General features: G+C 65.8%; 3 protein-coding genes across 5 annotated transcripts; 2 read left to right on the top strand and 1 right to left on the bottom strand.

Moving 5' to 3' along the window:
* Positions 1-312: 312 nt before the first annotated feature.
* METTL3 (methyltransferase 3, N6-adenosine-methyltransferase complex catalytic subunit) lies at positions 313-4,243 on the top strand. Its single transcript, XM_064503374.1, has 11 exons — positions 313-509; positions 939-1,165; positions 1,237-1,587; positions 2,016-2,191; positions 2,266-2,482; positions 2,575-2,762; positions 2,869-2,907; positions 2,994-3,102; positions 3,693-3,758; positions 3,866-3,978; positions 4,053-4,243. Exons 1-11 carry the CDS (start codon positions 416-418, stop codon positions 4,162-4,164), a joined length of 1,692 nt encoding a protein of 563 aa, XP_064359444.1. The 5' UTR covers positions 313-415; the 3' UTR covers positions 4,165-4,243.
* Positions 4,244-4,301: 58 nt separating this feature from the next.
* On the bottom strand, positions 4,302-7,960 carry TOX4 (TOX high mobility group box family member 4). Its single transcript, XM_064503373.1, has 9 exons — positions 7,872-7,960; positions 6,900-6,968; positions 6,532-6,774; positions 6,146-6,457; positions 5,759-6,028; positions 5,596-5,667; positions 4,848-5,507; positions 4,561-4,724; positions 4,302-4,461 (listed from the first exon to the last, which is right to left on the bottom strand). The coding sequence occupies exons 1-9, from the start codon at positions 7,875-7,877 to the stop codon at positions 4,398-4,400; spliced, it is 1,860 nt and encodes a 619-aa protein (XP_064359443.1). The 5' UTR covers positions 7,878-7,960; the 3' UTR covers positions 4,302-4,397.
* Positions 7,952-11,456, top strand: RAB2B (RAB2B, member RAS oncogene family). 3 transcript variants are annotated; one of them, XM_064503392.1, is made up of 9 exons: positions 7,952-8,027; positions 8,155-8,368; positions 8,762-8,833; positions 8,958-9,025; positions 9,121-9,203; positions 9,287-9,379; positions 9,489-9,600; positions 9,751-9,819; positions 9,911-11,456. In XM_064503392.1, the coding sequence occupies exons 2-9, from the start codon at positions 8,323-8,325 to the stop codon at positions 10,013-10,015; spliced, it is 648 nt and encodes a 215-aa protein (XP_064359462.1). In that variant the 5' UTR covers positions 7,952-8,027; positions 8,155-8,322; the 3' UTR covers positions 10,016-11,456. The 3 variants fall into 3 exon arrangements, with proteins under 3 accessions (XP_064359462.1, XP_064359460.1, XP_064359461.1); XM_064503390.1 differs by lacking the exon at positions 8,762-8,833 and having other exon boundaries at positions 8,880-9,025; XM_064503391.1 differs by lacking the exon at positions 8,762-8,833 and having other exon boundaries at positions 7,970-8,052; positions 8,880-9,025.
* The last annotated feature ends 196 nt before the right edge of the window (positions 11,457-11,652 follow it).

The following is an 11,652-nucleotide window of genomic DNA, read 5'->3' as shown; positions in this document are numbered from 1 at the left end:
CCAGCCCGCAACAAAGATGGCGGCGCGGCGACATCGCCCGTTGCTAGGACACCACTGCCCTGCCGCCACTAAGATGGCCGCCGCGCCAGCAGCCGACATGGCGCGCGCGGCCTCAGGGTGAGGGCAGGCGCCCGTTGCTAGGACACCACTTCCCCCCCGCGCTAAGAGGGCCGCCGCGCCAGCAGCCAACATGGCGCACGCGGCTTCGCGGTGAGGGCAGGCGCCCGTTGCTAGGACACCGCCGCTCCCTTCCCGCCACTAAGAGGGCCGCCGCGCCAGCAGTCAACATGGCGCGCGCGGCTTCGTGGTGAGGGCGGAGGCGCGGCCAGGCGGGCGCGGCTTCGCCCCGCTTCCGGTTCGGCGGCGGCGGAGCGGGGCCGGGGCCGGCGGCGGCGGGGCCGGGGCCGTCGCCGTCATGTCGGACACGTGGAGCTCGATCCAGGCCCACAAGAAGCAGCTGGACTCGCTGCGGGAGCGGCTCCAGCGGCGGCGGAAGCAGGACCCGCTCGGTGCGTGCCGGGGAAGGGCAGAGGTCAGAGGGCAGCGTGGGGGGGGTCAAGGGGCAGGGGTGCGGGGTGGGCTGCCGGGCGTCGGGGGGGGGGTCAAAGGGCACGGGCGTCAGGGGGGTCAGAGGGCGTCAGCAAGGGTCAAAGTTCGTGAATGCAAGTCAGGGTCAGGGGGCACCAGGAGGGGTCAAAGGGCACGGGCATCATGGGGGGGTCAGAGGGCGTCATGGGGGGGTCAGAGGGCGTCATGGGGGGTCAGGGAGGGTTCGGAGGGCATCGGAAGGGGTCGGGGGTGGCAGGAGGGGTCAGAGGGGTCAGAGGGCAGCAGCAGGGGTCAGAGGGCGCTGGGGCGCTCCGGAGTGGCAGTGCAGGAGCGGGGGGGGGGGGGGGGGGCCTCAGGCCTCTGACCCCCCCGGTGCCCTCCGCCCCCAGACCCGCGTCACCCGGAGCTGGCGCTGGCCCCGCCGTCCCGCAGCGCCAGCCCAGCGCCCCCGGCTCCCGCAGCGGCCGGGGCAGCCGGAGCCGGCGGCGGAGCCGGCGGGGAAGCGTCCGAGCTGGCCACGGACCCGGCGCTGGAGCGGCGGCTGCTGCGGCACCTGGCTGACCTGGCGCTGCCGCTGCCCACCGACGCCCTGGCCATCTGCCGCGCCATCGCCACGGTAGGTCCGCGCCCAGCCCCCGCCCGCCTGCCGCGCCGCGCCGCTGACCCCGCCGTGTCCCGCTCCCGCAGCCCGAGGCGCCGGTGACGCAGCGCAGCGTGGAGAGCCTGCTGCAGAAGTTCGCCGCCCAGGAGCTCATCGAGGTGCGCCGGGGGCTGCTGCACGAGGAGGCGGCGCAGCCCACCCTGGTCACCTACGCCGACCACGCCAAGCTCTCGGCCATGACCGGCGCCGTGGCCGAGCGCAAGCGCCGCGCCGAGGCCGGCGGCCCCGGCACCCCCGGAGCCGCTGCCGGCGCCTCGCCCGCCTCCGAGCCCGGCAAGGAGCCGGCCAAGAAGTGGCGCAAGCAGGCGTCCGACGTCGACCGGGAGATCGAGAGCTTGCTCAGCCAGCAGTCCACCAAGGAGCAGCAGAGCAAGAAGGTAGCGGTGCCCTGGCGCGGAAACCCCTCCCGGACGGCGTCAGGGCTTCGCGTTTTGCCCCCTGAAGGCTTTGGGTTTTGCGGTTTCCCCCCTAAAGGCTTCAGGGTTTTGTGTTTTCCCCCCCAAAAGTTCCTGGGTTTTGTGGTTTCTCCCTCCAAAAGCTTCAGGATTTTGTGATTTCCCCCTGCTCCAAAGCTTCAGGATTTTGTGGTCCTTTCCACCCCCCCCGCCAAGGCCTCAGGATTTTGTTTTCTTCCACCCCAAAAGGCCTCAGGATTTTGTTGTTTTTTTTCCCCCCTCAAAGGCTCCAGGATTTTTTTCCCCCCTCAAAGGCTCCAGGATTTCACGTTTTTCCCCTAAAACTTCAGGGTTTCACGTTTCCCCCCAGCGAAGGCTTCAGGATTTGTTTCTCCCCCCCCCGCCGCCAGGTGAGCCAGGAGATCCTGGAGCTGCTCAACACCACCACGGCCAAGGAGCAGTCCATCGTGGAGAAGTTTCGCTCACGGGGCCGGGCCCAGGTGCAGGAGTTCTGCGACTATGGCACCAAGGAGGAGTGCATGAAGGCCACCGACGCCGAGCGGCCCTGCCGCAAGCTCCATTTCCGGTACGCGACGCCCCCTTTTCCCCTTCGGCACCGCCGTCCCGCCTCTCATCCCGCTTTCCCCCCCCCCGCCCCAGGCGCATCATCAACAAGCACACGGACGAGTCGCTGGGCGACTGCTCCTTCCTCAACACCTGCTTCCACATGGACACCTGCAAGTACGTCCACTACGAGATCGACGCCTGCTCCGACGCCGGGGCGCCGGGGGGCCGCGAGCACAACCCCGGCCAGGAGCTGGCCCTGCCCCAAGCCGTTGGCGGCGACGCCAGCGTCGACCGCCTCTTCCCCCCGCAGGTATCGCCCGTCCTGCTGCGGGGAGGGGGCTTTAGGGGAGGGGCCGCGCGCGTAACCCCACGGCTGCCCCCGCGCCCCTCTCGCCGCCGCAGTGGATCTGCTGCGACATCCGCTACCTGGACGTCAGCATCCTGGGGAAGTTCGCCGTGGTCATGGCCGACCCGCCCTGGGACATCCACATGGAGCTGCCCTACGGCACGCTGACCGACGACGAGATGCGGCGCCTCAACATCCCCGTGCTGCAGGACGAAGGCTTCCTCTTCCTCTGGGTCACCGGGCGGTGAGCGGCAGCGGGGATTAAAGACAGAAACCAGCCACCCCCGGACTGGGGCGGGGGGGGGGGACCCTTTCTGGCCCCGTCAGCTCTCGTCTCTTCCCCTCGGCAGGGCCATGGAGCTGGGACGTGAGTGCCTCAACCTCTGGGGGTGAGTTTGGTGCCCCGTTCCTCCTCTTCCTCGTCCTTGCTGGCGGCTGTGGCAGCCCTCTGCTCCCCCCCCACCCCCCTTGCCAGGTACGAGCGGGTGGACGAGATCATCTGGGTGAAGACGAACCAGCTGCAGCGCATCATCCGCACAGGGCGCACGGGCCACTGGCTCAACCACGGCAAGGAGCACTGCCTGGTAGGGGGCCACGTCCCCCCCCACTGCCGCCGTGGGATGGTGCCCCAAATCCCCCCCAAAAAACGTGCCCCCCCCCCAGCAGGAGACTCCAGCCATGTCGCATCCTGGGTGCCCCAGCCCAGCCAGGAAGGAGCCCGTGCGGCGAATGCCAGCGGCTGCTGCTCCCTACTGGCAACGGGGGCTTTGGGGCTGGCTTGGGGGCTAGTTTGGGGGCTTGGGGGGCTAGTTTGGGGGCTTGGGGGGCTAGTTTGGGGGCTTTGGGAGCAGTTTTGGCTCTTCGGGAGCCAATTCTGGGTCTTTGGGGCCCACTTTGGGGGCTTTAGGGTCAGTTTCAGGGCCAGTGTGGGGTCTTTGGGGCCACTTTGGGATCTTTTGGGGCCATTTTGCGGTCTGTGGGGCCGGTTTTGTGTCCTTGGCAGCTACTTTGGGGTCTTTGGGGCCAGTGTGGGGTCTTCTAGGGCCACTTTTGGGTCTTTGGGGACCACTTTCTTCGGGGACCTACGGGGAAGGAGGAAGCCCTGCTGCTGCCCCACATCCCCCCACCCAACGCCCCTTTCTACCCCGCCCCGTCCCCTCCGCCTCTCGTGCAGGTGGGGGTGAAGGGAAACCCACAGGGCTTCAACCGCGGGCTGGACTGCGACGTCATCGTGGCAGAGGTGAGTCCGGCGGCGGGACGGGGCCAGGAAAACGGCCACTGTCCCCCCCCCCCCCCCCCCCCAATAACCCCCCACCGCCGGCCGCCCCCCCCCCCCCCCCCCCCCAGGTCCGCTCCACCAGCCACAAGCCTGACGAGATCTACGGCATGATCGAGCGCCTCTCGCCCGGCACCCGCAAGATCGAGCTCTTCGGCCGCCCCCACAACGTCCAGCCCAACTGGTGAGCGCCGGGGGGGCCGCGCGCGCAGCCCCCTTTCCCCGCGTTTCCCCCCGTAACCCTCCGCTCTGTCCCAGGATCACGCTGGGGAACCAGCTGGACGGCATCCACCTCCTCGACCCCGACGTGGTGGCCCAGTTCAAGCAGCACTACCCCGACGGCATCATCTCCAAGCCCAAAAACATGTAGCGGAGCCCGGGCTCGATAGCGCTGCTTGCGGGGACACAAACGCACACGGTTTTTGTAATAAAAGAGGAAAAAAAACCAATGCTGCGGGCAGCCGTGTTTCTCCCCGCCGCGCTCAGCAACGAGGCCAGCACAGCTCCTCCGCCCCACCCGCTTTAATGGAAATCAGAGAAGAAATCGCATCCACGTCGTGGCCATAGAAAGAAAAAAGAGAGTCCGTGCGGGGCCCCGGGGGGCTATTTCACGAAGACCACGCTGTTGCTGGAGTTGCGGGATGCCAGCCAGGCGAGGAAGACGTCCCTGCGAGGCAGAAAAGGGGGAGAGGAGACGGGTGAGAGTGTCAGCAGGGCATCGCTGCGGTGGCTGCCCGGCCGCGTCCGCGTCCTCGCCCTGGCTCACCGGCAGTGCTTCACCACGCACTCGCTGCTGCAGTACTCGTTGTCCCAGTCGCTGCTGGCCACCGGCGGGTTCTCGCAGCCTGAGCGCACGCACCGCGGCCGCGGCGACTCCGCTGCCGGCGACTCGGCCACCAGCTCCACTGCCATCTGCGTGGGTGACTCCACCTGCCGCGGCGAGGCAGGGTAAAACGAAAAAAACACGTTTTTTTCTCCCTTTCTGTGACAACCCCCCCCCCACCCCCCGCGTGGGGCAGATGAGGAGGCAGACGCTGGCTTCTCCGCGCTCACCTCGGGCACCACGTCGGCCGCGATCATCTCCACGGGCTCCGGCGAGCCCTGCAGCTCGGCGGCGGTGGCACGCTCGGGGCTGGCCTCCTCCTCCTCCGCCGCCGCCAGCGCCAGTGGCTGGATCTGCAAGGCCGGTGGCGGCAGGATCTTGATCTGCAGCGGCGGCGGCTGCGGCTGCTGCAGGTGGAGCCGGGCTTTCTGCTGCGCCGGCGGCTGCTGCATGGCCTGCAGCGGCGGCGGGGGCTGCAGCACGGCCACCTGCTGCGCGGGGGGCTGCGGCGGCGGCATCTGCTGCAGCGGCGGCGGCTGCAGGCGGGGCAGCTGCTGCTGCTGCTGCGCGGCGGCGGCGGCGGCGGCGGCGGCCGCCTGCAGCACCGAGCGGGTGACGATCTGCGTGGCCCCCGCCGCCGCCGCCGCCGCCCCCAGCTGCAGCCCCCCCCGCGAGGTCACCACCGTGGCGGGGATGACGGTCACCACACCGCCCTGCGAGGACACGGCCAGCGAGGAGGGCAGCATCTGCTTGGGGATGATGATTTTGGTGATGCTGGGCGGCGGGGCCGGCGCGGGGGCCGCGGGCGAGGCCTCGGGGGCTGGCGAGGCGGCCGGCGGCGCGGCCGGCGACGTCGGGCTGGGGTCCAGCTCCACCGTCTCCACCGAGGTCTGCGGGGAGAGGCGGAGGTCAGCGCCGCTTGCCGTCCCTCCGCGTCCCCCCCCCCCCCCCGCACGCGCCCGAGCCCGGGAAACGCACCTGGATGGCCCGGTAGGCCGCCAGCGCCTTCAGGTATTCCTTCTTGGCCGCCTCTGTCTTCCGCTTGTAAACCTGCCAGGAAAAGGGGACAGGCGGCAGCTCCCGCGGCTGAGGCCCCGCGGGGGGCTCCGCACCGTCTCCCCCGTCCCCGCTCCTCTCCCACCTGCTTCTGCTCCTCGCCCAGGCTGTCCCACATGGAGGCCACGATCTTGGAGACCTCCCCGAAGGTGGCGTTGGGGTTCTGGCCCTTGATGGCAGCCTGCGTGTCGCGGAAGAAGAGGGCGTAGGCCGAGACGGGCTTCTGCGGCTCGTTGGGGTCCTTCTTCTTCTTCTGCTTCTTGGGGGGCTTCTGCTTGCGGCCCGGGTCCAGCACCAGCGTGGCCGCAGCAGCGGGCGGCGGTGGCGGCGTCGGCGTCTTTTGGGCTGGGGCTTGCTAAAAAAAAAAAAAAAAAAGACAGAAAGGGATTTTTTGGGGATTTTTTTTTGCAGCTGGGAAAGGGTAAAAAAAAAGCCACAGGCGTGTCGAGAAAAGATTCAGAGCGCGTCTCACCCGCCTGAACTCCTCAGCCTCGTCCTCCTGCAGGGAGCCGGTGGGGGACGGCGCGGGCGAGAGGCGCTCCTGGGGCGAGCGGGCCGGGGCCGGCGGCAGCACGGCGGCAGCACTGCCGCCGGTGCCACCGTTACCGCCGCCGTTGCCGCCGCCACCCAGGCTGAGCCCCAGCTGCGAGCTCAGCTCCGACTGGTCGATGGTGGTGAGCTGCCCGTGGCCCAGCAGCCCGCCGGGGCTCATGGCCGCCATGGGCACATCGATGGTCACCGGCGGGTTGGCGCTGTACTGCGTCCCCATGGAGTGATCCAGGTCCTAAAAACGGGGGCGCGGCGTTGCACGATTCCGCCCCAGTCTATGGGGCCGGACCACCCGGGCCGCCGCCTTACCATGGCCAAGCTGCCGGAGAGCAGCCCGCCGCCCTGCTCCATCAGGCCGTGGCTCATGCCCACCGGCATGTCCAGCGCCTGCACCCCGTACTGGGCCGAGAAGCCGGCGTCGGCAGCGCTGCCGGGGTCGCCCAGGTCGTCGAAGTGGCCCACCACGTCGGAGACGGCCAGCGAGGGGTCGGCGTCCAGGGCGATGGGGGGGATCTCGAACTCCTCGTCGCCCAGGCTGGGCGTGTGGAAGGTCTGCGGGGCGAGAGCGGGCAGCAGCGGGGAGGAGGAGGAGGAGGAGAAAAGGCGCCGCGTGGCAGCCCTGGCCCCCCACCCCCTGCCCCGAAAGGCGCGGCCCTCTCCCGGCCCCGGCGCCTCACCTCGGCCCCCGTCAGGAAGGGGTGCGCGGTGCCCGTGATGGCCAGGTAGTTGTCGTTGCCCCCGGGGAACTGCCAGGGGTTCAGGAGGGAGGGAAAAACGGTGATGGGTGAGGCGGGGAACAGGACCCCAGTGCCCCCATCTCCCCCTAGACAGCCCCCAGCACCCCCCCAGTGCCCTGATCTTCTTTTAGACAGCCCCCATCTCCCTCTACACAGCCCCCAACATCCCCCCAGTGCCCCCATCTTCTCCTAGACAGCCCCCAGCACCCCCCAGTGCCCTGATCTCCTCCTAGACAGCCCCCCACACCCCCATCTCCCCCTAGACAGCCCCCCGCACCCCCCCAGTACCCTGATCTTCTCCTAGACAGCCCTCATCTCCCCCCAGCGCCCTGATCTCCTCCTAGACAGCCCCCAGCACCCCCCCGGTGCCCCCATCTCCCCCCAGTGCCCTGATCTCCTCCTAGACAGCCCCCAGCACCCCCCCGGTGCCCCCATCTCCCCCCAGCGCCCTGATCTCCTCCTAGACAGCCCCCAGCACCCCCCAGTGCCCTGATCTCCTCCTAGACAGCCCCCCACACCCCCATCTCCCCCTAGACAGCCCCCCGCACCCCCCCAGTACCCCGATCTTCTCCTAGACAGCCCTCATCTCCCCCCAGCGCCCCCATCTCGCCCTGCACATCCCCCAGCACCCCCTAATAGCCCTCATCTCCCCCCCCACTGCCCCCAACTGCCCCCCAGTAGCCCCCAGCACCCCCCTAATAGCTCCCATCTCCCCCCCCAGGGCCCGGATCCCCCCGGCGGAGACCCCCCGCCCCGGCCCCCCCCCCACCGCCGGGCCCCCATCCCCATGGCAACGCCCCCCCCGCCTCCGGAGGACCCCCAGCGCCAACCAAACCCCCCCCCGGCCCCACGGCAGCGCCGCCCCGGGTCCCGGAGCTGCCGAGCGCCGGCCCCCGCCCCGGGCCCGCTCACCTCCATGGCTCCGCCGCCGAGCGAGAGTCTCCCCGCGACGCGGTTCGGCCCCGACCCCGGAAGCGGAAGTCCCGCCTCCCGCGCGTCACTGCGCCTCAGGCCGCTTCCGGCGTGCCGGCCATAGAGGCGGCCTCCCACTCTCCCCGCCCGGCGGAGGTAAAGACGGCGAGAGGGGGGAGAGGTTCGCGTTTGAGTCTTCTCTGTCCTTTCCGGCCTCGCAGCGCCGCGGCCGGAGCGCTGGAGCCTACGGCACCCTGCCCCAGAGCGCCCTGCTTCTGCCTAGAGCGCCGCCGGAAGACGGAGCCGTAGAGGTGGAATGGCGGCCAGAGTGCCGCCGGAAGGCGGAGCAGTAGAGGTGGAAGGGCGGCCGGAGTGCCGCCGGAAGGCGGAGCAGTAGAGGCGAAGGCCTCCGAGGACAGAGCGGCCCTGGGCGGACCTGGTTCCGGGCATCATGTCTTACGCGTATCTGTTTAAGTACATCATCATCGGCGATACCGGTACCGGGCCGGGGAGAGGGGTCGAATGGGGCTGGGGGGGACAGAAGAGCTTGGGGGGGCAGAAGGGGGTGGGGGTGGGGTCGGGGGGGCTAAGGGAGGGGCTGGAGGGGGCAGAAAGGGGCTGGGGGCGGCAGAAGGGGGACAGAAAAGAGGCCGGGGGGGGGCAGAAGGGGGTGAGATTGGGGCTGGGGGGGGCAGGAAGGGCCTGGGGGGGCAAATGGGGATCCCTGGGAATTTCCAGGGGTAAAAGGGGAATGTGGAAGGGGGCAGGAGGGCGCTGGGGGGGCAGCGAGGTTTCATGAAAAGGGGGATGTTTGGGGAGGGGGGAGCTGGGCCTCGGCGCTCGCCGGAGCTCCGAGCTCCCTCCGTCCGTGCGCCCGCCCGGCACCGTAGGCGTCGGGAAGTCCTGCCTGCTGCTGCAGTTCACGGACAAGCGCTTCCAGCCCGTCCATGACCTGACCATCGGTGAGCAGCTCCCGGGCAGAGCCAGGAGCCTCCCGCCTCTCCCCAGAGCCCCGGCGAGGAGTTTCCCAGCTCCAGGGCCCCGGCGGGCACAAGGGATGTCTCCCAGCGTGTCCCGTCTCCGCAGGTGTCGAGTTCGGGGCGCGCATGATTGGCATCGACAACAAGCAGATCAAGCTGCAGATCTGGGACACGGTGAGGCCCGGGCACCACTGAGAGAAGGACCCAGCCTTGCAGGAAAAGCCCTTTATTTTTTTTAATATTCCTTTTATTTGTTTGGTTTTTCTCAGGCCGGACAGGAGTCTTTCCGCTCGATCACGCGTTCTTACTACCGGGGAGCAGCCGGGGCGCTGCTGGTTTACGACATCACCAGGTACCGCCGGCCGTTCGGCCGCGCTGGCGGGATGGGAACGGGGCCGGCTCTGCCCTCGCCCGGCTCTTTCCGCTGCCCTGCAGGCGCGAGACCTTCAACCACTTGACGTCCTGGCTGGAAGATGCGCGCCAGCACTCCAGCTCCAACATGGTCATTATGCTCATCGGGAACAAGAGGTAAAAGCAGGGCAGCCCGGCAGGGAGGAGGGGTTTGCTTTTTGGCCGCACCGAATGGGGCAGCAGGGGGGTTGTAGTGCCCCTCTGCCAACTCCGTTGGCCTTGGCAGTGATCTGGAGTCGCGGCGGGATGTGCGGAAGGAGGAGGGCGAAGCCTTCGCCCGGGAGCACGGGCTGGTCTTCATGGAGACATCGGCTAAGACAGCGGCCAACGTTGAAGAGGTAAAGAGGATTATTTTAGCTGGGCGGGTTATGTATATACGCTTACTCCTTTCTGCCTGGAGAAATGCTGCAGGAAATCCCCCCTCAGAGCCCTGGGGCAGCTGGTTTTTCCTCTTCTTTTTTCTGTCTTTTCTTGCCTCTTGTTTGCAGGCTTTTATTGACACGGCCAAGGAGATCTACCGCAAGATCCAGCAGGGCTTGTTCGACGTGAGCAACGAGGTGAGTGCCCGAGGATGAGGAGGAAGGGGGGAGCGGCTCCGCACCCACCCCGCTGCCTCCCTCGCGCTCCTTTTCCCTTTTCCTCTTCTAGGCCAACGGCATCAAAATCGGCCCGCAGCAGCCTGCGGGGACGGTGCCAGGATCCGCCACCCGGCACAGCGCTCCGGGCTCAGGAGATGGCTCCGGCTGCTGCTGAGGGCGCTCGCTCTCGTCCGCATTGGATCGGATCTTCCCTCCGCGGCTTGGGGGCGAGGACGGCGGCACCATGTTATTTTCCCCTTGCGCTTCAGGGGTTGAGGCCGCCCCACGTCAGTGCCTTTTCCCCCCCCCGATTGCCACCGCTGCCAGATGCATTTCTTGCTGCTGGAGGGGATCCGGGGGTGGCTCGTCGGTTCCCGCGGCTTTAGTGCCGTCTCTGCTGCCTGTAAACGAGCTTTGTCTTTTTACTTTTTAACCCTGTTTCCCGCTTGCGGCGGGCTCTCTCCGTTGCTAAACGCCGTCACACTGTCAGCCGGCTCCGTAAATCCGGAATTGCCCTCAAACTGCAATATTTTGGGGGCAGAAATTCCCACCCCGCAGCCCCACTCATCACAGCAGCACCCTGATTTCCTTTCCGCTTCATTCCCACAAATAGTCCCATTCCTCCTTCTGCCAAAATTAACCTGTCCCCCCGCCCCCCCGATGTGTTTTGCTCTGGTAAGGGAGAAAAAAAAATCACAACCCAATGCAGCCCCAACGTACCTATGTAAATTTTTGAGCTGATACGGGTTGTTTTCCTTTTTCTTTTTCCTTCTTTTCTCCCCCCTACTTGTGCTGCTTGCAGCGATGGAGGGGAGGATGAGCAGTCGGGATAAAACGCTTTGGCCAAAATCGCGGCGTTTCGCCCTCTTCCTCCTTGCCATAGGAAAAAAACAGCAAAATATGTTTAGAAAAACACCAAAAATATGTATTTTTTTTTCTAAAGTGACAGATCCTTGACGTTCACCTGCTCTGCTTTATAAAAAGGAATATGAAGGGGTTTTCAAGTCCCTCCCGCCCCTTCCTTAATGATTTCTTTGGGAAAGATGAAAACGTGCAGCAGTGGGATTTTCACCACCACCCCCTTTAGGAAAATGAACTGTTCAAGTTTTAAAAAACTGCTTTTTTTTCCCCCATGGATTTGTGCGAAAACAGTTTTAGTGGGGAAAGGAAAAAAATCTTTAAGGCTGAGGCTCTGCCCCAACTTTGCCTTGTCTTGGGGTAAAACGCTGCTGCGTAAAATGGGTAGAAATGGGTTTTTGGGGCCCAGCGTGGGTTTTCCCCTGCTTCCAAGGTGGGGGAGGATTGGGGGACGATTTTTAAACTTTGTGGTGGGTTTTAACTGCTCATTTTGGGGGTTTACGTGCCAGAAAAGCAGCTGGTAGGAGGAGTGTAAATATGACTTTGTGTGGCTAAATCCCCATTTTTGCTGATTTTCTGCATTTGAGTATATAAGAAAACACGCTAAAGGGGGGGGTAATGTGCTTTTGGGGGCTGCGAGCTTCCCCATTTTGAGCTTTTTATTGGTCTTTTTTTTCTTGCACTTTATTAATAATGAAAATAAAGCCCAAGCAGGAGGCCAGGAGGCAAATCTGAGCTTCCAGCTTGCTTAAAAAGCAGATGCTTGCATTTTTTCTCCTATATATGTATTTTTAAATAGGCAAATCAACCCCGTTGCAGGAACACAAAATGTCAAATTTGGTGTTTTATTAATTAAAAAAAGGGGGGGGTCAGCTGAGGGAGGGGTTTGGTGTGCCGCATCGTTTAATGGATGTATTTTTTTTCTCCCCCAGAGAGATTAAGGAGTTTTATGAG

Source organism: Dromaius novaehollandiae, chromosome 36 (genome assembly GCF_036370855.1).
Source record: "Dromaius novaehollandiae isolate bDroNov1 chromosome 36, bDroNov1.hap1, whole genome shotgun sequence".
NCBI lineage: Eukaryota > Metazoa > Chordata > Aves > Casuariiformes > Dromaiidae > Dromaius > Dromaius novaehollandiae.
This window is presented reverse-complemented; position numbering and strand designations above follow the sequence as displayed.

Excerpts from the sequence above, each read along its gene's own strand:
- METTL3 (XM_064503374.1), top strand. The coding sequence starts at position 416 with ATGTCGGACACGTGGAGCTCGATCCAGGCCCACAAGAAGCAGCTGGAC. Across the intron at positions 1,166-1,236 it reads TCTGCCGCGCCATCGCCACG|CCCGAGGCGCCGGTGACGCA; the intron begins GTAGGTCCGCGC and ends CCGCTCCCGCAG. Across the intron at positions 2,483-2,574 it reads ACCGCCTCTTCCCCCCGCAG|TGGATCTGCTGCGACATCCG; the intron begins GTATCGCCCGTC and ends TCGCCGCCGCAG.
- TOX4 (XM_064503373.1), bottom strand. Across the intron at positions 5,508-5,595 it reads CGGCCTACCGGGCCATCCAG|ACCTCGGTGGAGACGGTGGA; the intron begins GTGCGTTTCCCG and ends CTCTCCCCGCAG. Across the intron at positions 4,725-4,847 it reads CGGCCGACGTGGTGCCCGAG|GTGGAGTCACCCACGCAGAT; the intron begins GTGAGCGCGGAG and ends TCGCCGCGGCAG.
- RAB2B (XM_064503390.1), top strand. The coding sequence starts at position 8,323 with ATGTCTTACGCGTATCTGTTTAAGTACATCATCATCGGCGATACCG. Across the intron at positions 8,369-8,879 it reads CATCATCATCGGCGATACCG|AGCCCCGGCGAGGAGTTTCC; the intron begins GTACCGGGCCGG and ends GCCTCTCCCCAG. Across the intron at positions 9,380-9,488 it reads ATGCTCATCGGGAACAAGAG|TGATCTGGAGTCGCGGCGGG; the intron begins GTAAAAGCAGGG and ends TGGCCTTGGCAG.